The following is a 27,622-nucleotide window of genomic DNA, read 5'->3' as shown; positions in this document are numbered from 1 at the left end:
AAAATATGTTATAAAATGTAAAGGAAGTATTGACAGCGATCATTTGTAAACTCGTGAAAGACAAACATCACTGAAGACATGATGTACTTTGAGATAACTTAAGATCGCAACTAGACGGTAAACAAGGCGTGTTTGATTTGTAAGTATACGTAATATAATTATTTGTATATTGTGTAACAGCAGCGGCAGTGTAAAGTATGTACATGTTAGTCCTATCAAAATAGATTACACAAACGATTGCAGAAAATATTCTCCACCTCTGTGTGTTTGTTTGTCTGTTTTCCAGTCTCTCATTCACACACTTGTGCGCAGACGCATATATACGCAAGGACACGCATAAACACAGTACTTAGGTCAGTGAAGGATGTTAGCAGACTTGTTGAAGTCACTATACTCTACTGTGTCAATATCACGGATTTATAAATGTAATCCGTGAGTTTTCTTGTTGTGAGATCGTCTGTTGTTGTTGTTTTTTTATAACTCTCACGTGATTTGATCATACCTCAGATTAAATAAAATTCAGTAATTTAAGCAAGCAGTTGATCGATCTATCGATATGTCCATCCGTCATCCCTACTTATTTTTAACGAACCAAGCAAGAGTTACTACTACGAAGAGTGTTGTTGTTGTTGTTGTTGTGGGGTTTAACGCCATTTTTCAACACACGATAGGCTATGCCTTTCAAGGTTAAGCTAATGGTTCCGACCAACACAAAAACAACGTAAGTTCCATTATCTGCAACCTATGACTTCTTATCTTTCAGTAACAATAATATTAATGTTGTTGCTGCTCCTGTTTATGCTGATGTCTTTCCTGTTGTCACTAGAGTGTTATTTTTGTGAGACTCTGACCCCCACCTTCACAAGAAAAGTCGGCCTATACACTATGCAAACGTAGATATAAAATGCAAGTTTGACTCAAATTCCCCACTGTTTTGTATTGTTGTCACGCCCAATACGCACTGGAATGGTGTCACTGGGGGTTTTGTGGCTAGCAGGCAACACTTTTCAAGCCTGAGAATTCAATAGGAACACCGAAAACAACGCAATCAAAATTATACAATGTCACTTTATATTTTCTTTCTTCAATTTATTTTTCGAGAATTTAGACAAAATGAGAATTTAAAATAAAATATAAAAATATTTTAAAACATTTGAAATTACTTTGTAGAGTATTGTACCCGACTGGCCGTTAGTGAGCAATGTTTCTAAATATAGAACACTATGTAACCCCCACAAAGCGAAGAATTTAACATTTTATATTTTAAATTATAGTAACGCTTGCCGGACACGATTTTATCATTTAGTGCTTGAGATGACGCACTTGTACAAAAGCTTATCATACTTGAAAATGTATTATAAATTAGTCTGCATGGATTCGTAGGTCTAGTATGTAAACAGTCAAACGAAGACAATCATCGTCACCAGCACATACTACTAATCTTATAACAAGAACAACAACTGCTGTTATAACAGAATCGTAGCCACTGTCTTTTCGCTTAGTGCCAGATGATAAATAATATTTAGCAACAAACATAATATACACATGTGCACTGCTGTTTATTTTAATTCTTTGTGGGAGAGAGAGATAGGGAGAGTGTTATAACAATAAAATAAAAAGGTAAAGACAACCGTCATTATGTGTTTACAAAGTTAATGGGAGGGCGAGCGGAAATAAAAAAACTGGGGGGGGGGGAGGTCTATTTTGATGTAAAGCTACTTTCGATTTCCATGCAAACGAAACTCAGTCGATCGACCTGGAATGCCCCAGATTCTAAAAATAAAACCATCAACATGCTATCTGCTGACGTAATACACAATCTGCTGTAAGATACATCAGAAGAACTGACAGCAATCATTCGTAAGCTGGTGAAAAACAGAGACCACCAAACGCCCGGAATACCTCAAGAGATCATACGGTTTATTGCCTGAAGTCAACAATCAACGTTTAAGATTTGTTTGTAAACGTGAGATCTTTAAAAATATACAAGTACCAGGAGTAGTGACAGTGACAGTACGTCCATGGTAGTGTCCTAATGTCGTGTACCTGCAGGTTTTAGCGAGGAGATACGAAAGTGTAGAATTCGTAAATATTGCAGATTTGTAATTTTACAAAATCCGTTTATTTTCTTGTTTCTGCCCGTCATCCTGCTTTTCTCTTCATCTCCCAGTTTATATCTATCGTATACTAATACCAGTGTAAATAATCAACTGCTCCCCATAAACATTAATTTATCAGTAAATAAATTTTTCTGATTATTTGAGAAAAAAATAACAAATCAATAAATTGATTGATCAGTTCATCCATCCCTCTCTCCCTCCATCAGTCAAAATAATCAATTAATTAGATCATCACTAATTGTTTCTTAGGTGATGGAAATTGTAATTTGATTGGGTATGTTCAAGTCATTATGTTTTCCATATTGAATTATCATAATCTTTAAGTAAAACGCAGATATTTTAAAGTTTTTGTTGTAATAGTTACTGACAGATACTTCCTAGTGGATGTCTGTTAAGATATGTTGCTGTCGTAGGGTTTAATGCCATTTTTCAGCACAGGATAGGCTATACGTGGCGGCCAGTGTCAGTGGTGGAGGAAGAAGCCAGGGAAAACCCCAGAAAGAACCATCGACCCACAAGAAGCTACTGGCAAGCTTTCTCACATACCCACATTGGCCGAACCTGAGACTCAAACCCACGCTGACAGTGTTGAGATGGCAATGATCCCTAACGGTGAGCGCTTTAGACCACTACGATATGTGTGTACCATTGGTCACTGTTTAGGTGCGGTGTATTTCATACCCGTCTTATGTGACGTCATTGTTTCCGCTTTGCTTCATAAAAAAAGGAGCTAAATTTCATACAAGCATACTGAGAAAATAGCAGTCGTGCTTGAAACTTGATCTATAAATATGGCATCATGAATATGTCATCAGGTAACATGGCCAATTTGATGAGCTGATGATGAACGCTTCAGTACTATTATCTGCGCCTCAGTTGGAAATTCACAATAACTGTGCATTGTACGACTCAAAGTTCGGGTCATTCAATGTATAACTAAAATAAACAGAGTGATATTGTTCACAGCCAGAAGATATAAATGTGAAGATAAAATCGCAATCAGAATTAAATTCAGTTCGGACTTAGTTTCAGATTATGCATATTTAGCTTAATAGGTAAGCAGAAAGGTGGATCTGAGAAATAAAAACATAATTGTTCTATATGTTTTATTGTTTTTACTATCATTAATGGCTTCCAATGAATGCTGCATTTTTGTCTAATTCTGGTTGAATCTAGAATATTTCGTCCTCGTATACTACAGGAAAAATCACAACACTTAGTTATTGACGCTATTTCGTTTAAACAATGTGAAATCCTGTTCACGGTGAAAACAAAATCCGGTTGAAATCGTGTACCTGCTAGAACTTGAAAAAAGTCGTGTTTGTTCAGCAAATTTTGAAAACATTCGTATACCAGATAGTTCGTCATTATCATACTTTCGAAATAACATTTTAAATCATTAAAGTACAAAGACACCATTTCTAACGAATATTTGACCGAAAACGAGGGGGCAAATAATCACCTAATCTTTACTCCTCAATATCTTTTAAATACAATCATAAACTAGTTATTCCACAAATTCCGTTTTTTTTTCTTCTTGCAGAAAGACACATCCAGTATTTGCCATCAGAAGAGAAGGGTGCCACAAGGGCAGCAGATCCACTTTTCTTGATGGGACCGTAGTGTCAATCATTAGAATACAGATTGTTTTGCACTAAACTGCAAGCTTTGTCAATAATGAAAGCTGACTTTATTTCAACCAGACATTAAAAGACTTTGTACAAATAAACTGCTTTAAAGTGTGATATAAATCTTAGTTAGAATCTACAAAATGGATCATCCGGAGGAAACACAAGCTGAAAAGCCGAAAAACTATAAAACAGAACTACAACAATCTCAAAGAAGTGGGAATAAGTCTGATATTGATAGCTCTGTATTCGAAGATCAAACGGAATTGGTTTGTGGGAACTCATTGTCATCTTGCAACAATACATTGTTTGACTTAGTTTCTCCTATTTTATCACCACAATCTAACCTGTATAACAACCAGGACTTGCAGTCTGCTGCGAATAGGTTAGATTGTAGTATTTTCAAAGACCAGTTCCCAGTTGATGATTACAGAGATTCGGGCGAAAATCGAGAGAAAGATAAAGAAATACGGGCAGATGAGGTTGTTACTCATTCGACCATTAGCCATGAAGAAGGTAATCATGTGACAAAAGATGGTTGTGCTGATTATATCAATACTATTGTTACATGCGAATTTCGGAAGCAAAAAAACGAATTACATGCAGACGGTGTTCCTCCACTGAGCCCTATGCATGAAATGAATGACCAGATGACGAGGGCTGATGATGCGGATTCCAGAAACACTACTGGTGCATTCGAAGGTCAGGAACAACCAATGGAAGACTCAGCTTTCTCAATAGTAATGAATCAAGAAACAAATGTTAGAGACGAAGTAACAGCATTTGGTCAGGACACTGTATTGCCAGCAATGGCACATTCCGAGGACAACCAGTCTGAGAAGGTTGTTGATGCTTTTTCATTAATACCGATTAGCGACAACGAGAACCTAGCCTTTTCGTTAGCAGTTGTCCCTGAGTTAGACCAGGTAGATGCAACTTGGTTTTTCAGTCAATGGCCGTTTTATCATTTGGCACTATCTTTATGTGAGACAATATGACTTCTTATATTTCATTAATAATACTAATAATGATATTGTTGCTGCTGTTGTTGTTTCTTTAAAACTGAACAATAAAATCGCAGACAATAAACTAATAAATAATCGCAGTTAGTTATATAAATGAATGAGCAGTTTTTCATTCACTGGTAGAATTCCTTCTGTAATTTTGATCAAATGTCACATTTTTGTAAACATGTTCATCTTTCTCTGGTAAATAACCAAGGAATCTGATTTTCTTTCAGACGGTAACGAGCAGCCCTAAACAAATCCTGTTGCTTTTAGAGCAAGCCAAACACGCCATTTCCAAACAAGAGTTTGGTCTTGCTGATAACATTCTCAACAAAGCGTACCAAAGTTTAGTAACCATGGCAAATAGACTAGAGGACCGGTTTGTGGCCAATGGACACAAAACATGCTCTGATCTTTATCTTAAGGTAAATCGATTGTTCTTGCTATTGATTTTAACAAATATTACTATATATTTGGAACATGTTAGTATCAATGAAATATGTGTGCAAGTTTGAAAACTGTATCGCGTATTGAAAACCAGCTGACCCTAGAAAATGAAGCTGATATATTCCAAAAGAATTTTATCCAAAATATTGCTCAGATGTAAAAGTTGCTGAATTCCCCACAAGTTATCATATATATGATTGATACTGTTGAAGTTCAATACAGTATCATAGTTTTATCCTTTATCTTTTTTACACTTTAAAACAATCACTGAAGAAATCAAAACCTTTGTTCGAAATCAGCAGTCTGGTAAGTCAACTTTCTTCTCTTGTAAGTGTGCTATTTTGGTCAAGAAATGTATTGAATACTTAGTTATATGCCTTGCTTTTGGACAATTCATATGTTTGAAAACACAAATTCAGTGTTAATTTGTGAGAATTTGTATTGGCAAGAAATTTGTTTAGTATAATGTAAATGTACAAATTTAAACGGCAGATTTACCTCATCTTTACCAATCTTACTATGGCTTTTGTTTGTTCGCTTTAGGTTTAGTTTAGTAGCTGAAAACATATATGCAATCAGTACATATTAGTAATTTATTTATTATTCAGACTGGCCAAATAAATCTGGCAATACGAAGCTTCTACAGAGGTGAGTCTTCCTTTACGACTAATATCGACTTATTCTTTATGAAAACTGAATAAATATTGCGCCAAACAATTAATAAAAAGTTAATTATCGCCAAATTAGATGTGGAATTTCGCACACCTGTATTAAAATTATACATTATGATGTTACTCTGTATGCTTATACATATAGTAAGAGGAAAACAAATTGGTCCCTTTCAATTATTTTAAATCATCTACTTTGGGGTCGACTGATCTGAAGAGTATTGGAACGTTCATGCAAAATTGCAAAACTACTAATCAGGTGTCTGTTGAGATACTTATCTTGCTAATTCTGTTGAAAAATGGAAGTGATTGCTGTTGTAGAGAAAAATTAATAAAAAGTTTTGAAATCCGTTGGTAAACATATTCATGGCCGCTATTTGATGATGTGACAGCAGTAGGAGTCACCCATGAACGATTGGTGTTTTATTTTTAGATAATCTGCCTTTATTCGCTCAGATCTTTACCTTGGGCCATATCCGGTTATTTAAATATAAATCTATATCGATGCTGTGACAATTGAATTATAATTAGAAATATATGTAGGCTAATGTTCTGTCAAAGTGGCCATAGTGTCCATTCTGAAACGTTCTTCCATAATTTGAGACAGTTGTTTTATTCACATGTTGTTTTGTTCACAGCAATAGATTTTATCTGATAATTCATCAGAAGTGAGGGGTAAAAATGCATTCATGATACATGGCATCTTAAGAAGGACTGTGATGTATATCCTTCAGACTTTTCAGGATTTCCCATATCAGAGGATTTTTTGTCACTGGTTTTAAAGAATAAAGGTTTTTCAGTTACACAATGATGCTAACTGTGGCGTAATATTTTCCTTCATTAATGTTCGTAAGCATCACAAACATAAAAAGTTAAATATCAGAGGTTTGAGATATAGTGTGAAGCAGAGGTCACCATATTGTATGAAAGGTCTTGACTGTGAAAACCGAAATATAAAGTTGTAACAAATTGTTTGTGTAAATTATTATGGGTACGAACTACGTTTAAGAACTATCGAAGATACCACAAAGGTTTTAGATTGAATTATTTTCTGAATTTTGCTGTCGTCATTCGCATATGTGTATCTCATGCACAAATTAAATACATTTCAGGATTCAATTAATATAGTACTGTTTTGCATATATATCTATTTTTAATAGTAATAGTTGTTCCTGGCGATATAAAAATCGTTTTAACTGATGAAAAATGTTTGCACACTATCTTCATATAGTTATTTGGACTTAAAGTTTGATATATTGTTAGAAACTGTCTTAATTAAAACTTCGGTTAGAGCGTCCGCCTCGGATGCTGGAGGTGGTGGGTTCGATCCCTGGCCGAGTCATACCAAAGACTCACAAAATTGGTACTAACAGCTGCCTCGCTTGGCGCTCACCATTAAGAGGTTAGTGTTAGGACTGGTCGCCCTGGTGTCAGGATAATGTGACTGGGTGGGACATCATGCTACATGTCACAGCATGATGCCCCAGTGTTAGACATCGCTATAAACTGTCACACTGCAGACATCGTAGCGATATGACTGAATTTTCTTTAAAGCTACGTTAAAAGTCCAAATAACACACACACAAATACACACACGCACACACACACACACACATAAAACTTCAAATATAATCTTTTTCTACGTTATAATTATGGAAATACACAGTAACGAGAAAGAATAGAAAACATTCCTTTCATTACAATGGAAAACCTTCCAAAGATTTGATGAAATCATTAATTTTTTCCAGGTATAAAATATTACACCCGCTGGAATCCATTTGTCCAGGTGAAAAAGGTTGAACATTTATGGACAGTGTTATTCCAGATTATGGATAGCTTCCATTGTTTGGTATGTTAAGAAATATCCGATTTCCCTTTCGTTTTTTCGTTATACTCTATATTTCACTGTAGTGCAATTGTTAAGAGTATTTGATATGGTACTTTCATATCTGAGGTGAAACCAAAGCTATGGAATCTTACTGGGCTAAAAAAAAATCACTTGGTTACCTAATAGTGAAAATCGTTGTTAATTATTTGGGGTGACCATCTCATTTTTCTTTAAAGCAGATGTGCTCAGAAAATCTAGGTTAAATGATACAATTATAACTGACTTCTAGAAGTTACTGTTGTTTAAAATTGCACCTACAAGACACGTTTCGGCCAGTAACTGAAGATCTATGTTAAAAATTGACCATATATGTTTTATTATTCTCATTTCAAAGCGTGACATACAATTATGGATTTTAATTTTTGTAAAGAAAGAGTTCATAATTTATAGAGTACGTGATTTAATAGCGTTTTCAAGGAAAAAATGCATTTACGTTTGCTTATTTGCGTCTAAAAGCAAATTTTTGCACAATTTGATATTTCAAATGTGTGCTTCAATGGTCCGCATCGTATAAATTCTTCGCAACATCTACACTGTTCTTCACTATATTTAGCATTGATACTTGTTTGAATTTGGCGCTCTGTTTAATTTTTGTATCATTTTATCACATATTAGTGATGGTTTAAAGTACGTTTATCTTGGCACAGTTCACAAACTTTATGTTCCAGCCATGTAATTTTTAATTAGCTATTGTTTTAACAAAACATTGTAAGTTATGTGGGCATTTTTCTGAGCTACAAATATTATCATTCCAATCAATTTTATGACAGTATCAGATACTTACGAGTTATGCTGCCAACCTCTTTACCGTAAACGAATACGACCTTCTTTACCGTAAACGAATACGACCTTCTAAAGGAAATATTAATAGTGACGCATCCTCCTCTGCCATCTTAGGTTCAGTCGTGAATTTATGTCTTGATAACTTGTAGGAGAAAGAATTCAGCTCTCTTTTAGAAGAGCTAGATCAAATTTCTGAAGACCTTGAGCAAGACGAAAAATGGGATCGATGTTGCTTTGTGTCTAGAAATGTGTTCACTTCTTACAAGGAAGCTGAACGTCGTAACCTTTGGAATGAAAATTATATTCGAGACTGCAAGAAAAAGACCGTTCTGCGGATGGCTAGATGTACATATCAAAAGGTAGGACAAACTTCTCATTTACAATTAAACTACCTTACAAAGCAAAGCAAGATAATTTCCATTTCACCGTGCAACGAGATTGTGCATACAAAATCAGACAAGATATTTAAATATGACAACAATTTCACACGCTTCGATTGTTTGTACTTCGACAAATGAATTTACTTTGCTAAACTTGACACCTATTTCACTCTGTCATTTTCAAGTTATATTGGCTAAGTTTCTAAGTCCCTTTTCTTGCATTCATACAGACACCTGATATTATATAAAATCTGTTTATGCACTACATTTTCATGTGTAACTTCCATTCTTAATATTTTTTTTAGGTTTACTTGTGTCTCATTGATTTGTAGCATTAGGGGGCTTTGAAAGATTTAACAGACAGTTATACACAGGAATCAATATAAGCCCATCTTCCTGGTAATATTATTTGACTTAAGAAATTCGCAAGATTATTTGGCCACTGACATTGTTAAACTTTAAAAAATAATCAGTGTTCTTTACTCATTTCAGAAACTTTTTCCTGCCGTTAATCAAAATTGTCAGTACGGTATGTATACAATGCATACAGAAAGTAAATTTCCGTTGGGACAGAGTTTATACAAGTGTTTTGATATTGCAATAGAAACAATAATATATACATGAATGACAGTTGACTTTTAGACGTATATTTTTCTTGTAAAATGTTTGCCAAATTAATAATAAGTGGTAATTTTAAATCAAATTCTGTGTTCCCCTTAAACTATCACGTAACAATTCTGCAGTAGTGTAGGCTCGTGGCAATAAAACTATTTTGAAATTTACAGAAACACATAGGGAAGGTCAGCATATTAAAATACGGTGACAGGTATCGTAATGAGTATGCATCATATACACTTAAATGTAATGTTAATCAGCAATTTTGAAAACAAAATTTCTGTTGCTTATTTTAATATTTAACAATACATAATTTTGCAATGTTCACAGTATACTCAAACTTTTATTTATGGAAAACGGCACTTTTTTGAAGATCACGTATTCTACGATATATCTTATTTCAGTCTTGGAAAAACTTTGCAATTATGACTGCACGGAAGCTATGATGCTCTGGGCTCTATCCTTGAGGGAGACAAAAAACTATGATCTTGCACAAGAAAAAGCTGAGAGAGCGTTAATAAGCTGTGCGGTGAGGATTTATTTTTTTCTCTTTTTTTAATTATGTTAACTACACAAATATTTACATATCATTTCGTTTTTGCCATCAATAGCATCAAACAAGATATTTACACGCAATATTGTTTGGGTGTTTTTGGTTCTGCCACTCAGGCTGCTTTGTCTTCATCGGTTGCATTCTTTTCATTCGAAAAAGTCAGGACTGCCTGCAAGAAGCATTCGAAATACAGACGGATCTATTTACATTTTTGGGAGTCATTTCATTATAGTTATCAATGTGCCGAATATATGATAATTGCTAATTTTTCTAAAGAAAACATATCATCACTTAGATTTGTGATAAATATATTTTTTTAAGTAAAGTCACAAAAGAATATTTCATGCTATTTTTTTTCGTTACTCCTCCAAATGATCACATTCATGAGTTTCTTTCTCAGCGGAAATATTTTAAAAAAATCTAAATGAGTTTAATGTCGCTGACCCTCGCGATTAAACTGTTTGACAGATCGATTTAAAGTGCTAGACTAACATGGTGGTATCAACATTGAATAATCAAAGATGCTATGAATATTTTAAAGCATACATGCAAGGAAGGAATGACGCATTTCATGGCCAAGCCTGGGTGTAGTGCTTTGCTAACTGAGTGTAGGACTAAACCCAAACTAATTTTAATAAATAATCTTCTTTATAATAATAAAAAATGAAATATAAATTCCCTTTTTAGTCCGAGGAAGAAAGACAGGCCATTCAAACGTTCTTAGAAAGCATAAAAGAAAGTCGTGAGCAAAGGCAGTCCGAGGACAATGAATCTGCGTGGTTACAAGGAACCAATGCTGGAAAAGACGCAGAGGTAAAACAAAAAACTCAGCAGGCACTACTGGTGCTCAAACGATACTTTCCTAAAACATTTTATAGATTAATGTATTTTCACATAGTGATTTTACACGAAATTAAAATAAGGAAGCAAAATACCTGCCAACTCATATTTCAGTTATGTTCTATTTTGAAGCAATTTGAAGGACATCGTAACAGTATGTCGAACAAGTATCAAATCAAAGCAAATATTTAACTTCCACTAGTAGTGAACATTTATTGCTCATATATTTTATTAGATTTTTTTTCGACGACATTAAACCGTGAATACTAACATTACATCTAAATTGCTCATTTTTTTTCTTACCCATTACTAATGTAGCAGTGAAGAAACATATAGGAAAACAGAACATTGGTTGGATCTACTTTGTTAGCCTTGTTTAATTGGCTTCAGAGAAGATGAATGGTCGTTTAAGGTTACGCATATCTTTCTTTCTAATTTGTAGGAAAGAAAAAGAGCAGAAGAAGCAAGAACCAGACAAGTGAAACATGCCAAGAGACGCAAACGTGTGTATATTATTACAATAATAACACTACACACATGTAAATTCCTGCTGTGTCTAGAGACATAACGGATGCTTGCGTCGCGAATATTTTCGATATATATATATGTGTGTGTGTGTGTGTGTGTGTATATATATACATATATATATATATATATATATATATATATATATATATATATATATATATATATATCTGTTAATTATTGTACAAAACACAAATAAAAAAATAAATAGCAAAGAAACAAGCAAACACAATTAAAGAAAAGCAACAACAATACACGATTGTAGCAGCTGAAAAGTTCACACTTACTTTTTAAAGGGGCATAAACTGTTAACACAAAGTGGAACAACAAATCCCAAAGGTGCCATTTTAGATAGACAAAATTAAATTTTTAAAATTTAAAATAGAAATTGTTTTAAAAGACACGTATAAGATGTACTTCAAACGAGATTAACACTTACCATTCTAACAACATGTCGATATCATTTCATTTCCTTGTTTCACAGCTGGACGGAAGGTTTGTCCAACACACAGTGAAACCCATGATCATGAAACGCCAGGGTCACCCACCAAAGAAGGAAATAGTTCATCAGTCTCTGATTTAATAGAAACAGAGGATACCACTGCGGAAACAAGTTCAGATTATAATAAAAATCATATCGAAGCAATCAATGCGATATTTAGCACCAGTGCGAAAGATCACAGAAACGGATTAAATAATTCTGTTTCGTCTGAACAAAATATGCCTATCAAGTTAGGAAAGAAAAGACGGAAAAGAAGGAATAGGAACTTGTCTGGGACAAGTTCCAGAAGTGTAGGAACTGGTGCTACTACCGCAGGCAACCTAATATCTAGACAAAGATCAATGTCTTTAAATACTGAAAACCATGAACCTATTGAATGGTCTGAAAGTGAGGATGAAAATTTAAGTTTTGGTAGTTCTGACAGTATTTATTCAGGTACGGATGTGCCAAGGGAAAAGCCACATACTGAAGAGCAGAAGGAAATGAATGCTATGGAGGTATCCTATTTTGAAACAAGCCGGATGTTTTTCGATGAACAAACAGAAAGTTGTGATGAAGATGCAATCAATATGACGAAAATGCTTCAGGAGGGACTCAAACTTAACGAAGAATTTTTGACAAAGATAAACAAGTCACCTAGGTCGCCATTTTATGAAGAGGAACTTTCAGATCAGGAGCTTAGCAGGAGAAGTAGAGAGCAGCCTAGTCGATACAAGGACTGCATTTTTCAGATAGAGTCCTCACACTTGGCTTACTGCATACCCATACACCAAAGTGATAACATCCGAAAAATTGAGATATCAGGGAGATCAAAGGCAGGCCAGGCTTTCAGCGATGACAGGGTGTGTGTCGAAATTCTAGACAGAGGCGACCCAAGAACAGAAGAAGGGAAGGCTTTTGGCAAGGTTGTGAAAATCTTGAGAAGAAATCGAAAGGAAAACATTAAACATCCAGTATATGCGTGCACAATTGACGATTTGGAAAGCCACTTGATGAAACCGATTTGTAAAACTGTTCCGAAAATCCATATTCTAAATATAAACATTCTAAACAAGTGTCCAAGGCTGAAAAGGTATAGGGTTGAATTATACAAATATAACCCTGCCACTGAAGAGCTAGAGTTTGAAGAATGGTTTGACGTTCCACCTGAGGAGCGAAACAGTTATGTGTTTCTCGTGGTCTATATCGGATGGACCAAGCGTCACATATATCCAAGAGGAGCTGTAGTAAAGATACTACCATGCGCTAAAGATCTGAAATGTGGAATCGGGTTATTGAACATTCAGTACGAAGTACCTGGTCATTATCTTTCCCAAACGGTGAAACGCGTCGAAAGCGTTATGAGCAGAAACGAAAATTGTGAGCCAACAGAAGCATTGAAGATAGGTCGAAGCGACTTAACAACTTTAAGAACATTCACAATCGATCCTCAGGGATCCAAGGATTTAGATGATGCCCTCAGTGTAGAACGGGTGGAAAGTGGTTATCGTGTGGGGGTTCACATTGCAGACGTAACAGCCTATGTTCATAAAGGGGATCCAGTAGATATGGAGGCGCAGCAACGCACAACAACATTTTACCCGGGAGTGAGTCGTCCACATCACATGATGCCAGAACCATTCAGCGAGAATCTTTGCAGTCTTTTGCCCGGAAAATGTAGGCTATCCATTTCCCTATTCTTTAACATTAACAAGGAAACTAAGGTGGTAGGAACGCCAAAGTTACAGAAGTCCATCATTAAATCGTCACGAAGGTTCACATATAGAGAAGTTCAGGACATCATCAATGGCGACAGGAAAGATTCAGATCAGGACATTGAGCAGGATATAAATATTCTCTTCAGGTTGGCAACAGTCATGAGGAAAAGAAGACTTGGAAATTCTATGTATGCAATGAGCATGGAATTAGACGAGGAAACCGATGACGATTCATTGCCCAGAAATATCGAGGCCCATTATCTCGTGGAAGAATTCATGGTTCTTTCGAATAAAACAGTTGCTGAAATCTTGATAAAAAAATTTCCAAATCTCGTGCCGCTCCGATGTCAGGACCTGCCTCCAGATGGGGAGCTACAGAGCTGGTTGAAGAGACAGGCAGAAATTGTGGATTTGCTACTTAGCCTTCAAAACAGACGTGTTTCAAATTTCAAAACACCTTCCTTAGATTCAACACACGACAATCAATCACAGCGTCTAATTGCTGTGCAGCAGAACATTTTTCAGGTTTTAAGTAGTTTACCAAGTTCAGATGCCTTAAAATATATGAAAACAGATGAACTTCATCCTTTACAATGCCTAGCACTTCAGGAATGGTATCAAATTCAAGAGTGTGCTGAGTACAGATGCTCTGGCATCTTGAAGAACAAGTCCACGGAAGGGAGACATTTTAGCTTAGAAATGAATCTCTACACACACTTTACTTCTCCGATTCGAAGATATGTTGATCAGATGGTCCACAGGTTAATTCACCGTTCCATTGATGGTAAGACAGAAGTTTACACACAAAAAGAAGTAGAGGAATTGTGTGTGAGACTAAATACAGTAGCACAGAGGGCGAAAGCATACCAGAAGAACTGTAAATCTTTGGCAATCGCTGAGAAACTAAAAGAAAAACCATCTATGTTATTTTGCTTCATTGAGGATGTTACAGACAGGAGGGTGACGTTTAGCACACCAGCTTTAAAATTTGTACATCGAAGCTTTCGAGAGCTGCCTTTCAACTTATTGGATATAAGCTCGAAACCAGTTATCAAAAAAGACACCCAAACAGATCGAGACTTCGTGACCGTTGAATGGCAGAAACGTCTTTATGATTTTCATGGTTTCTCTTCAATAGCCAAGAGTCAGAGCTCGAGGATTGACCCGAACCAGCACGTGGTTTACATCCCATACAAGGACTGGGTTCATGCTCTGCTCTCGGCACTAAAAGGAAATGCAGCTGGTATTATTGAGTCATTCAAGAACATTACACCTGGGCTTTATCGGGTGCCCAGCTCCTGCGAAACAGTTGAAGATGTCAGTACAGAAACACTTGACTCAACAATGTTTCAGTCCCATTCCAAATTCAGCACTACTTTTTCGTACGGACAGGTTATTAAAATTCAGATGACAGCAACTGCTCAGAAAGGGATTCTTGTTCCCTCTCCTCAGTTGTATGCCATGACCAGAAATGTGAAGTGTTGCTTGCAACATACAGAAGATCCTGTAAAATACCTCTATCGTTATTCAACAAGACCAACCATGGAAAGATATCAAAACGTCAAGGAATATCTGAACAGTTGGTTGCCACTTGTTTTGATGGAAGCAGCCACAACTGCCATGCGTAATGAGGGAGGATTCGTTATAAACAACCTTCCTGTCCGATTTTCAGGGAGGAAAGGACAATTTCGATTACAAGCTGGATTTTGTTTCGAGCGTAATATTGAAATCAGCGGTAGTGGTGTTTATGGTTTGGCAGAGGAAACGGAGATGGCCGGGAAGAATGAAAGTGATGAAGAAAACACTGCAATATCGCACGATTGGCTTTGCATCAGGCGCACAGAACCTGTACAAAGAGATCCAATGACTCCGAGTTCCATCTGTGTGGTCCATGCAGAGATCATAAAGGTTCAGAAAAAGAAAGAGAGGGATGAAATATCCGTTCACTTTCAAATTCATCCTCAGAGCTCTGTTCCTGAAGACGTAAAAGTGGAAAGATGTGCTGTGGAATTACTTATGAAATCAGATGTAGACAGGTACATTATTTTGACAAATTACACTAGCAAAATTCGTTCAGATATGAGTATAAAATTCTTGTAAAATTTCCAAATCTCATTCTTTCATTAGAAGAAGCGCTTACAACATTTCTTTTATGTTACAACAAACTGAAACACATTATTTCCATGCAGCTTTTGCCATGCGAATAAATGATTACTTACATCGTCAAAGAATCAATATGTTTTCAATAGATCCAATTCGTTCGGAGATAAGAACAAGATTGACTAATTTATCTTCTAAAATTTCTCGGTAAATTCTTTAAATGTTAGTAACGAAGTGTCAAATGTTCATTTGTAGAAAGTAGATTGGACTCACTACAAATTGATAAATTGTGACACACACACACACACACACACACACACACACAGATATATATATATATATATATATATATATATATATATATATATATATATATATATATATATATATATATATATATATATATATATATAAACTGAAAACGAACAGTGCGAAACTATTATCTAGCTGGCCTTAGCGCTTTCGACTCTTTAATGAGTTTTTTCCAAAGGCAAATACAAAACATTGACAAGACAAGTAGACTAGAAAATGACAACCATGCACAAATAAAATTATCTTTTGCAGCCGACACATTTTCTTTTAAATATTTCTCTAAATTTGCTAATTAGCCTATGACTACTATACAAATAAAATATTCGGGATATAATTTGCGCTTACGTAAATTTACATAAAATAATAGATGTCGTTATGGCTCATCAATTTCTAGGTCAATACAAATATTTTCGGGGCCCCAAGTGGCCGAGTGGTCTAAAGCGCTCACCGTTACAGATCACTGCCATCTCTGTCTGCGTCGGTTCGAGTCTCGGATTCGGCTAATGTGGTTATGTGAGTAAGCTTGCCAGTAGCTTCTCGTGGGTCGGTGGTTCTTTCCGGGTTTTTTCCAGGTCCTACCTCCACCATTAATACTGGCCGCCATGTATAGCCTGTCTTGTGCTGAAAAATGGCGTCAAACCCTACAAAAACAACGAAAACAACAAATATTTTCCAGTATCAGCAACAAGCTAAAACAAACTAGTGGAAACATAATAAAGTTAACATGTTTAATTCCTGTAGCATCAGCCATGTAAAGTTTCGCGAACATAACCGTTTTTCTGTTTTATTTATTTGTCTTGTCTATGTTTTGGACTTACATTTGACAAAGACTCATTAAAGAGGCGAAAGCGCTCAGGCCAGTTAGATACTAGTTTCGCACATATATATTACGTTTACATGAGTGTATCAGGTGACACGCATTTAATACCTCTCTGAACATCATCCATTTTAAAGTTTGCGTATGAGTATTTCTGAAGTGTAAGGTTCCAAGGTTCCGTATTTATCCTCAAAGTGTTTTGACGTGATATTAAATATAGATAAAATATCTTAAAATTTTCAAGTGAAAAATTCTATCCTATAGTAATATAAAGTAATAATGTTTCACGCAATTTTTAATGCATTGATGATTCTCGAGGTGTATTTAATTTTATATTGAATTTCTTTGTCTATTCCTGTACGAATGATAGCAAATATATTATATTTTAGGAGAACCGAACTATATTTAAAGGCCCTTGAGAAAGCGAATGAATTGGCAAAGAGAATTGCTTTGAACAAAGGAATACCAAAATTGGGTAGGTACAATCAAAGGATATTTTCCTTAAATTATGCTTTTGAGAAAGAATGCGAGTAGATATCAACATTTAAAATGATCCGATGATTACAAATATATTGGATAAACGAAATGACACGGATGTATATTTCAGTCTTTTCATGTTTAACCATATAAAAAAATGTTTTTGACAAACACTACATTTTCACATTTTTTATATTTTATATTGCATTTTATTTATTTTGATTTTCAATCTGTGAATTTCGAAACACGCAAAGTTACTATAAATAACTGACAAAAGATACTCTAAACCCCTTACAAGAACTACTATAAATCCTTGACAAAGCTATTCTCAATCTCTGATGAAATGTTCTAATTATATAACATAATCAAAAGGTACAGGTAATTCTAACGTTTTTCTTACATTCCTGATCAAATTTAATATTGCAATTGATTCACGATAATCGTTTACTTTTGACTCAGTTTAATATTGTCAAACGTATTCTGTGATATATGAAATCAACAATTTGTCTTCCAAAGTTTGAATATGTCCACTCTATGGATAATTGTTTTTATCAAAGTTTTAAGTTACATGATACTGAGCTTTTTGTTTAGTATTGATTTACGCCAACAACAATCTGGAATCGTCATCAAACTCAGATCTGATATGAAAAGGGCATTGCTTGAATGTAAGCAATCTTAAAAAAAAGCAATTTTCTTTCCTGTGTGTTTTCCTGAATTCAATTATTGTGGGCTTAGTTTAGATTTTTATATTGTGCTAGGTGAGCTCAGATATTCATGTACACTGCATTCGAACAAGTTTGAAAACAATATCTGTTTGAAAAATAGTCCCAACTTTAAAGGCAACGTCATCTTAATTTCACAGACTGTTCCTTCTGCATAATTCATGGATGTCTATTCATGCAATTTAAACATTTTTCTTTAAAGACAAGGATCATCAACGTCTGGCTAAAAGAATCCTACAAATGGAAGAGCTGAATGTCGGGACACTTCCTAAAAACAATACAAAGCAGCATGAAGCTATCAGCAAAACACTCGGATCAAGATTTTCTCTCATCCAGGGCCCACCAGGTACTATGATTGTTCTTCATATAGGTCAATATTACTACTTTGGTGAACAATGTAAAATGTTCGTTTAGCATAAACCACGCTGGTGCTCAAACGTTTTCTGATGTAAATGATCAATACACGTACATCACGTACATGTATGAATACATGCATGTAAATGATCAATACACGTACATCAAGTACATGTATGAATACATGCATGTAAATGATCAATACACGTACATCAAGTACATGTATGAATACATGCATGTAAATGATCAATACACGTACATCAAGTACATGTATGAATACATGCATGTAAATGATCAATACACGTACATCAAGTACGTGTATGAATACATGTATGTAAATGATCAATACACGTACATCAAGTACATGTATGAATACATGCATGTAAATGATCAATACACGTACATCAAGTACATGTATGAATACATGCATGTAAATGATCAATACACGTACATCAGATACATGTATGAATACATGCATGTAAATGATCAATACACGTACATCAAGTACATGTATGAATACATGCATGTAAATGATCAATACACGTACATCAAGCACATGTATGAATACATGCATGTAAATGATCAATACACGTACATCATGTACATGTATGAATACATGCATGTAAATGATCATTACACGTACATCAAGTACATGTATGAATACATGCATGTAAATGATCATTACACGTACATCAAGTACATGTATGAATACATGCATGTAAATGATCAAGACACGTATATCAAGTAAATGTATGAATACATGCATGTAAATGTACTAAAATATCACAGCGAATTCTGCAATAAAGGAACGTTTAGGCAACACCTATGAAACTTAAAGATTTATTCTCCTTTCTATAAAAAAACAATGAATTACTGTTTAGGCGTGAAATTTATAAAATATTAGCATTGATGATAGAATGGGGATTATGCCTGACTATTGGTGTAATCTTTCATATTAGAACAAAATATATTTTAATGCATAAATTTCAAGCCATCGTGAACTTTTTGACTTTGTCTCAGAAATGGTCTAGTTCTTAGCGCCAGAATGCTCAAGATAATTTAAAAGAATCACTCTGAATAAGAATCATTACTTTATGAAATTTTCCTTTCCTAGACAAAGTAACTAAATCTCTCTCTCTCTCTCTCTCTCTCTCTCTCCAAACCTATTGTGCTAAATCACATGTTATCTCCCTCAACACCACCATGATTTCAGAGAGACTGCATGCAGTATTGCCAATCATAGCTTACCAACAGTTTATGAATGCGCTTTCCGCGAAATATCTTTTGAGAAACCAAATTAATTTAAACAACCTCTAAGACGGAGCCTCCAAGCAAGCTAAACAATTCAGTTTGTTTTCTTGGTCAAACCGTCTTCAACTTTTTAATTTCAGCTCATATCATTCTTTAGGGGAGTATACACAAACTTGACAACATCATTGTTCAAAATATAGTATACCAATTATTTTATATTTCATGTTATTATTATTGTTGTTGTTGTTATTATTATTATTATTATTATTATTATTATTATTGCGGCATAATTTGTATATCTAAAATGTTTTATCTTGAATTTAATGGGGTTCTTTTTCTTCTTTTTAATTTACATTATTAAGAGAAAACCGGTTGAAAAGGAATGGCAAAATTGATTCTTGTCCCTTTGCAGGTACTGGAAAATCGTACACTGGTATTAAACTTCTGTACCTTTTCAACAAGATCAACAAATGGTGGGAACGAGAAGGCAATAAAAGAAAGCAAATTCTGTTCTGTGGCCCTTCCAACAAATCAGTTGATCAGGTTGCACGTAAGTTAAAAAGATTGTTATTAAGTATATTTCATGTATTTGAGGATCAATATTTTTATGTAATTTGGCTACATTTATTCAACAGGCTAATAAGCAAACTATATTTTAATAATGTTTGTTATCCACAGTGTAGTTAGAAATTGTCAATAATTATTTCTTTAAAATACTAAGTGAGGCAACGCCCTGCAGATAGATTTCCAATTTTGCAGCATTCTGGAGCTACGTAACACACTGTCACGCAAAAATGTACGAGTAAATGATTATCAAAGTTGAAAGGAAATCACATTACCACGAAATATTTAACTACTTACATGGTTAGAGTCACATACAACAAGTTCAATCGTTATTTCCTAGACTTCAGACACATTTTCCTTCTTTTTCTTTCTTTCATCACACGTTGGACATAAGAAAGAGGTCAAATCTAGAGAAAATCCCACAACACATGAAAGCGAAATAGCAAGGAAATAAACATATTTTGTACCAAGGATCATCGTGATCAGATAGATATACAATATGGAAGTGCAGTATTTTGTATGCTTGTTGCAAATATATATATATATATATATATATATATATATATATATATATATATATATATATATATATATATATATATATATGTATATATATATATATATATATATATATATATATATATATATATATATATATATATATATATATATATATATATATATATATATATATATATTCATTACAATCGGTATTAACGGTTTTCTTCTCTAAGGCTGGATGATCAACAGGCTTGAGGAGCATTGTCCAAACATCGTCCGTATGTATGGAAGATCAATCGAGGCAGTGGAGTTTCCGATTCCAGGAAAGACTTTCCTGTCAAAACGAAGCATGCGTGAATGTAAAGCAGCAGAATATATCGCAGACATATCCCTTCATCATCTCATCAGGAAGAAAGGAAAGGCTTATGCAGAGCAAATCACTGCCTATGATCGAAAATTCAAGCAACATGGTTATATTCCGGATTATAAGGAGGTCCAAGCATATGTCCATCTTCTTAAACTTGCAACTGTCGTGGAGTTGAAGAGACACGACGTGATCCTCTGCACTACCGCTGTTGCTTCTAACGCTAAATTGCTAGAAGGTTCGTGAGCTTTTTTAAGTATCTAAATTCATTTCTGCGCTTTCATACTTTTTCACATTTTAATAGTTACCTTTAGAAGAAATTTGTGCTGGTTTAGATTATTAAATTATATTAATGGTATTAAACTTTAAAGATTAACACTCCTCAAATTTCATGGTTGAAAAGCATGTTGATCGTGAAAGAAAATTAATTAAGAGATAATAATAAAAAAAACTAAAATTAAAACTTGAATCAGATTTTGGTTACAAATAGATTGCTTGTCACGTCTACATCAATGTCTTCCTTTTCAGCATTACATTAAAAGCCAAATCTCGATTCCCACATAATCATTTGTCTATTCCAAGATTTCCACTTTCTTTGCGTTACGAAAAGATGCACCGTTTCTAAACCTACCATATCAATTATGATTGTCGCCTTTCAGTGTTCGAATCTAAACGAATGAATTAAGAACTATCATACTTTTTAAACAGAGATATGCTTCAAAATATGAACGATGGTACGTTTCATTAAATGTTTTCTAGGCAACTAATATGTTCCTCTACGACTATCTATGAGTGAAAATTTTTTTGGCAGGCACTGACATCTATCAAATTATAATTGACGAGGCCGCCATGTGTCCAGAGCCACAGTGTCTTGTACCAATTATCGCAACCAAGGCAGAACAGGTCGTCCTTATTGGGGACCACAAACAGCTGCAACCAATCATCATGTGTAGGGAGGCTGCTGAGCTCGGCCTGGATAAGTCCATGTTCGAGCGTCATGCATTGTCTCAATCCCGTGACGGCAACAACGTACAATACACTCTTTTGGAAATCCAATATCGCATGGTATGCCGTATTACATTCAGTATCCTTTTCTACTGATCGATTTGAACTTTTTCTGTAAGATTTCATTTTGAATACAAACGGTTTTGACATTTGGCACGTGACTGTATTTCATAATCATTCTTGTCTAATGTACATTCCTTGAAAGTGATTTCTAATTCAGTAGTTTCTTTTTCTTAAAGCTTTACTTATCAAAGCTCCTTTAAGGTTCTGTTCGAACAATTAATTAATATTTAAAATAAATTACGGCAGTAAAATCTATCAAAATACATGGACACAATTGATACATTTTAACTTTATTATCTTAAATGGTTTTCCCTCAATGGATCCTTGTAACTATTATAATTTTTCAGCATCCACGACTTTGTGACTTTCCTTCCAAAGAATTCTATGAGAACAAGCTAGAAACAGGACATTCTTACTATTGGCAAGAAGGTATTTGGCGGGAAGGTATTAATGATCAGCCTGATATATGGATAGACCGTCCACTAAAAATGTGGTCCAATAAAAAGTTCCCCCACATTTTTTGCCATATAGAAGGTAAGGAAGACATATTGACCGTTGCAACAGAGGAAGGAAACGAGCAATCAAGGAGCAATAAAGAAGAAGTCAATCAGATGGTGAGTAAAGGTGTTATAATGGGTTTAAATACCAAACCCTTAGAAGGAAATGGTATCAGAATCTCTCCACATTTCTAATGATCTTCAAAGTCATTGGTCCTGACGTTTTTCCACTAACGAATACTTTCATGAGATTCTTTTAAAGCTCTATGTTTTACATCATCTGGTCTGTCGGGCTGTATTTAATGCAATTCTTAATTATCTGGTGGGATACATTTTGAAATTGATAGCAATTTGATTGCAGAAGGAGTGAAACCTTGTTTCATCCATGCAGATTTTATTTAAGATGTTTAGAACGCCACAGAAATGTACCTTTGTTAGCTTTAACAAAATGTTTCCCTTTTGAAATAGTAATTTATTACTAAATGTTTTTGAAGATTAAATAAAATAAATTCTCGTATTAGAGTATTAAAACCCATGAAAATAAAATAAAATCATAGAAACTTTTACTGATTATTCGAATTTCTTTTCCTCGCAAAATCAGCGGTAATATTTTATTTTCAACGGGACACAAAATATGCTCAAAAGCCAAGTCATAATATCAGCGATATTTCTGCATGAAACTACACTGAATAAATAGTGAAAGTTGAAATATTGCAATGTATAACAACTGCTATGTGTAAGATTTTGATTTGATAATCCCTAGTAAAAGTTGAAATATTGAAGTGTATAACAACTGCTATTTATTTTGATGTGACAGTCCCTAGTGAAAGTTTAAATATTGCAGTCCATAACAACTGCTATTTATTTTATTAGTTTTCATTTTTTTCTAGCCTTCTTATCTTTATAAAATTATGATTGTTAGATTATGTAATCTGCTTCCTAAAAGCAAAGATAATGTAGCATACATTTTCATTTACATCTTGTTGTTTTTCTTATATCAAGATAAAGATTTTCACCCACATGGTGAATATCGAGCTGGTAGACAGTGACCGGATCAATGTCGTATCACAGTACAATGCTCAATGCTATGAACTACGGGAAGCTCTCACAAAGCAAGGTTTTGTCAACTTCAATGTCAACACCGTGGTAGCAAGTCAAGGTAAAGTTACTCTCATTGTTTTTACTGCTGTTCCAAATTATAAGAGAGGCCTTATTAGCGACAAGTATTTTTCCTCTTTACTATTCTATGTATTTTTTTTATACAGAATTCATTTTCATGTATATTGTCAACATTTTAATATCATGATTGTGTAGTTGCAATTGTCACGTGACATTTGTTTGAAAAGGAGCATCATTCCCTTGCAAATCTTACTGTTGAATGGCTAAAATGTAGCTAAAGAAAACCAGATCAATTGGCGTGCTACAGTTTTATTATTGTTTTTTGTTTCCTCTAAAGCATAATTTAAAGCCAACAAGGACATTAAAATGACTCCTTTCCAATGCTGAGGCGATTAAATTGAAGTGAAAATATTTCCAAATTACGTATTATCTAATGCTTAGGTGGAGAATGGGACTATGTCCTGTTCAGCACTGTGAGATCACTCCCAGAGTACATGATAGAAAGCAACCCCACACTGGGCTGGTGCAAGATGAATCTAGGCTTCATTACCGATCACCACCAGATAAACGTGGCTCTAACCAGGGCAAGAAAGGGGCTTGTCATTGTGGGTAAGCTGTTTATTAGAACGAAAACTGAATATTCTTTTCATAAAATGTCACTTTTATTTTAGATGGCACACGCTTTTCCATTGTCGACAGCAATAAAGCAAACCTTGCATAATCCATTGTTAATCAGCTATGAAACAGAAAAATATTACACTCTTTTAAAACCATATACTTACATTCATTCAACCAACCCAAAGTAATCTGACTGTATAAGAATTAACGTTATTTATTTATTTTTCTTAATACGATATGTGATTATGAATTTCGAAGCGTTTGTTGCGGCAATGTTTGCCTTTTCGACTGTTTACCAAAATTTATTCATATATATATATATATATATATATATATATATATATATATATATATATATATATATATATATATATATATAAGACTAGAAAATAAAATGACTTATCTGTTCTACTGATGTAAACAATTTCGTACAGGGAACCGGAACCTTCTCCAGTGTGATGAAGTATGGAAACGTTTGATCGCCCTGTATGAACAAAGAGGATGTGTGAAGACTGCTGGAGAATTTCCTCCTAAAGTTTCCCGGAGAGAGAGACGTAAGAACAGACGATGAATGGACATGCTCAAGAATAATAACAGCATAATCCATAAACTGTGTTCAAAACACTTTCCCAGTGACTGCTGATATAAATACATATACATGAGAGAACATAGTTAATTTGAAAAAAAAATATGTAACATGAATATTATGACGCCCATGGTCATTGTAGTCCAAAGAAAGTGTTTTAGAAATACTTGCAAGTATTCTTTAATTTGGACGAATACGTACTAGGGTATATAAAATTGATATTTGTGACATTTTTTCGTATGCATACATTATCAATTTTGCCCAGAATGTCTGTACTTGTTTATGGGCACTTTTCATACATATAATTACTTCGGGTCTTTGTAATCACGGCCATTTCTACTGTTGAACAGAAAAAACTAAATAATTGAAATTTGTTATGAAGATACCATATTTTATTATATAAAATATAATTTGTCTTTAAATATTATTTTGTATAGATCTATTTTAGAAGAAAGCAACAGTGAATGCTTTGTATCTGTGCTATTTTTTCAAGGTAAATATTGAGCATGTTGTTTAAAGATTTTTTCTCCTATTATAAAAGGCGAAAACTGTTTTAGTAATAATATATCTGCATGTGCTGTGCTACACTCATTGTGATCAGCATGGCCAGTGTTGAAATACATTTTAAATGACAATTTCATTTTCATGAGTGTACGCGTTGCACAGAGCTCTTGTGATATTTTTATACTTATTTTGTATATTTTATGTTTTTGTTTTATTTTATTTAGTTTTTGGTAATATGTCATGATTATTTTGTATAGCCTCGGCTTTTTCCGTGTAAGAGAACTGATTGCCATGCAAGGTCATTAGGTACGTCACGTTATTTGCGTGTCAAACAGTCATAATTGAAATGAGTTTGACAATATCACACACGTCATGACTTATCAAGCACAAGTTAACGTAATGTATCTTCTGTTATTTGTTACTCGAGGCCACGCAAGTGTATGAGAATGATGATTTTGTCCTTCTTGTAGCTTTTGAATAGGGCATAAAAACATTGACACTATATGAACTCGAACACAAGACTTCGTGATAGAAATCTCAGCCCGCTAAAGTTCTCTGCGCTGTATACTTCTTTTGTGCATTAACTTTGCCTTAGACATATACGATTTGTGCAAAGAATGCAGGGGGTGTCGATCGATTTGTAGTCTTATATGTCAGTGACGAGAGAGAGAGAGAGAGAGGTGGGGGGGAGAGAGTCTACCATAATATCCTTTGCGAGGTGAAATATCAGAACTATTACAAAACAATTATGTCTGGGGCGGTTTAGAAATGTGAGCCATTTGAAATGCACAACGTACATATAATTGCATTAACTTTTTATTTACAATATAAGAAGCCGTGACATTTCTCTTCCATGTTTATTTCAGTATTATTTTTATATATTTTATTAATAAACGCATAAGTTTTCAATGAACAAATGAGCAACAGAGAAAACTACATCAGTGCCTATATCAAACGAAATTTATTTTAGTGTCGTGGTGAGCAAAATGTTGAAATGATTCGGAATATTTTATAAATTTTGTTTGCCACTGAGCATTTGAGTAAGATTCTTTTCATCAAATGAGACAAATAATGATTTTGTTGACTAGCCATAATTAATTGTACTCCATGACACTGAAGTGTATCTGTATACCTCAGACATTACACCTGTGCTTTACGTAACGTCACGACGCTGTGTTTGACGTCATAATGTGTTATTAAATAATTCAGGACGGCTTTATTACCCTGGATAAGGCATTAATCATATGAACAGTATATAAATTAAAACTGGCTTATCCTGCAACGTATGCAAGAAAAAGGTTTGATATTTTTTCAAACGTTAGAAAATAGTACTATTTATAGCATAAGTTCTCTGTTACTAGGGCCATACAACAATTCTGCAATTTTGTCATGCAACGAACGTATCAGAACACAACATGACGCCATGAATTAATTCAGGTAAAGAGAAGACGTAATGTCTGAGGCATCCTAATATACGTTGAAATCAGTTCACTGCACTTCATGTGCTGTTTAATGTAATAAATATTTTTCGTCATTGGATAACTTCATTTGTACATTTGGTCTCACTTCAACCCGTCGAATACGTTAAATCATTTTGATTACCAAGGCTTGCAAAGAAAAATTATTAAACTCATTTCGTAATTTTCATATTATTTGATGACTTATGTAACATTTTCTACAGAGTATATATTTTAATGTGATATTATATAGTATCTACGTAAACAAATCAGTCATGAGATTAATTTTAATACTGAAATCCTGCAATGATCATTTTATTATTATATATTATCTTTGATTATTAAGTTCGATCTTTGTCTATTTATATTATTAAGTTCGGTCTTTGTCTATTTATATTATTAAGTTCGAACTATGTCTATTTATATTATTAAGTTCGATTTTTGTCTATTTATCATTGCCACAGTTGACCAATCGCATTCCTCATAATCAAGGAACAAACAGAGAATTTAAGTTTTTGTCTTATGAATTTAATGAAATAAAACTATTTGATTTGTGTACACGATTGATGAAAAGATTAAGAAAGAAATAAAATGAATCAAATCCATGTGACATTTTGTTAATTAATGACAATTTGGTTTGTGTCAGTTGTATATAATT

General features: G+C 34.1%; 1 protein-coding gene across 1 annotated transcript; it reads left to right on the top strand.

Annotated features, from left to right (window-relative positions):
- On the top strand, positions 1 to 27,569 carry LOC149772732 (3'-5' exoribonuclease HELZ2-like). Its single transcript, XM_089947447.1, has 20 exons — positions 1 to 139; positions 3,664 to 4,674; positions 4,989 to 5,180; positions 5,811 to 5,850; positions 7,619 to 7,719; positions 8,691 to 8,900; positions 9,414 to 9,450; positions 9,941 to 10,065; positions 10,777 to 10,902; positions 11,372 to 11,432; positions 11,939 to 15,689; positions 17,272 to 17,357; positions 18,284 to 18,427; positions 20,099 to 20,236; positions 20,985 to 21,353; positions 21,927 to 22,180; positions 22,531 to 22,797; positions 23,683 to 23,839; positions 24,241 to 24,408; positions 24,852 to 27,569. Exons 2-20 carry the CDS (start codon positions 3,892 to 3,894, stop codon positions 24,986 to 24,988), a joined length of 7,146 nt encoding a protein of 2,381 aa, XP_089803573.1. The 5' UTR covers positions 1 to 139; positions 3,664 to 3,891; the 3' UTR covers positions 24,989 to 27,569.
- The last annotated feature ends 53 nt before the right edge of the window (positions 27,570 to 27,622 follow it).

This window comes from Sinohyriopsis cumingii, unplaced genomic scaffold, assembly GCF_028554795.1.
Source record: "Sinohyriopsis cumingii isolate HCF-2022 unplaced genomic scaffold, ASM2855479v2 utg001196l, whole genome shotgun sequence".
Lineage (NCBI taxonomy): Eukaryota > Metazoa > Mollusca > Bivalvia > Unionida > Unionidae > Sinohyriopsis > Sinohyriopsis cumingii.
Note: the sequence above shows the minus strand (reverse complement) of the source record. Positions and strands in the feature narration are given on the sequence as shown.

What these genes read in the sequence shown, in the direction of transcription:
- LOC149772732 (XM_089947447.1), top strand. Translation starts at nt 3,892, where the DNA reads ATGGATCATCCGGAGGAAACACAAGCTGAAAAGCCGAAAAACTATAAA. An exon ending in AAGAAGAAGTCAATCAGATG is followed by an intron (nt 22,798 to 23,682) that starts GTGAGTAAAGGT and finishes TCTTATATCAAG; the next exon opens with ATAAAGATTTTCACCCACAT. An exon ending in AAAGGGGCTTGTCATTGTGG is followed by an intron (nt 24,409 to 24,851) that starts GTAAGCTGTTTA and finishes AATTTCGTACAG; the next exon opens with GGAACCGGAACCTTCTCCAG.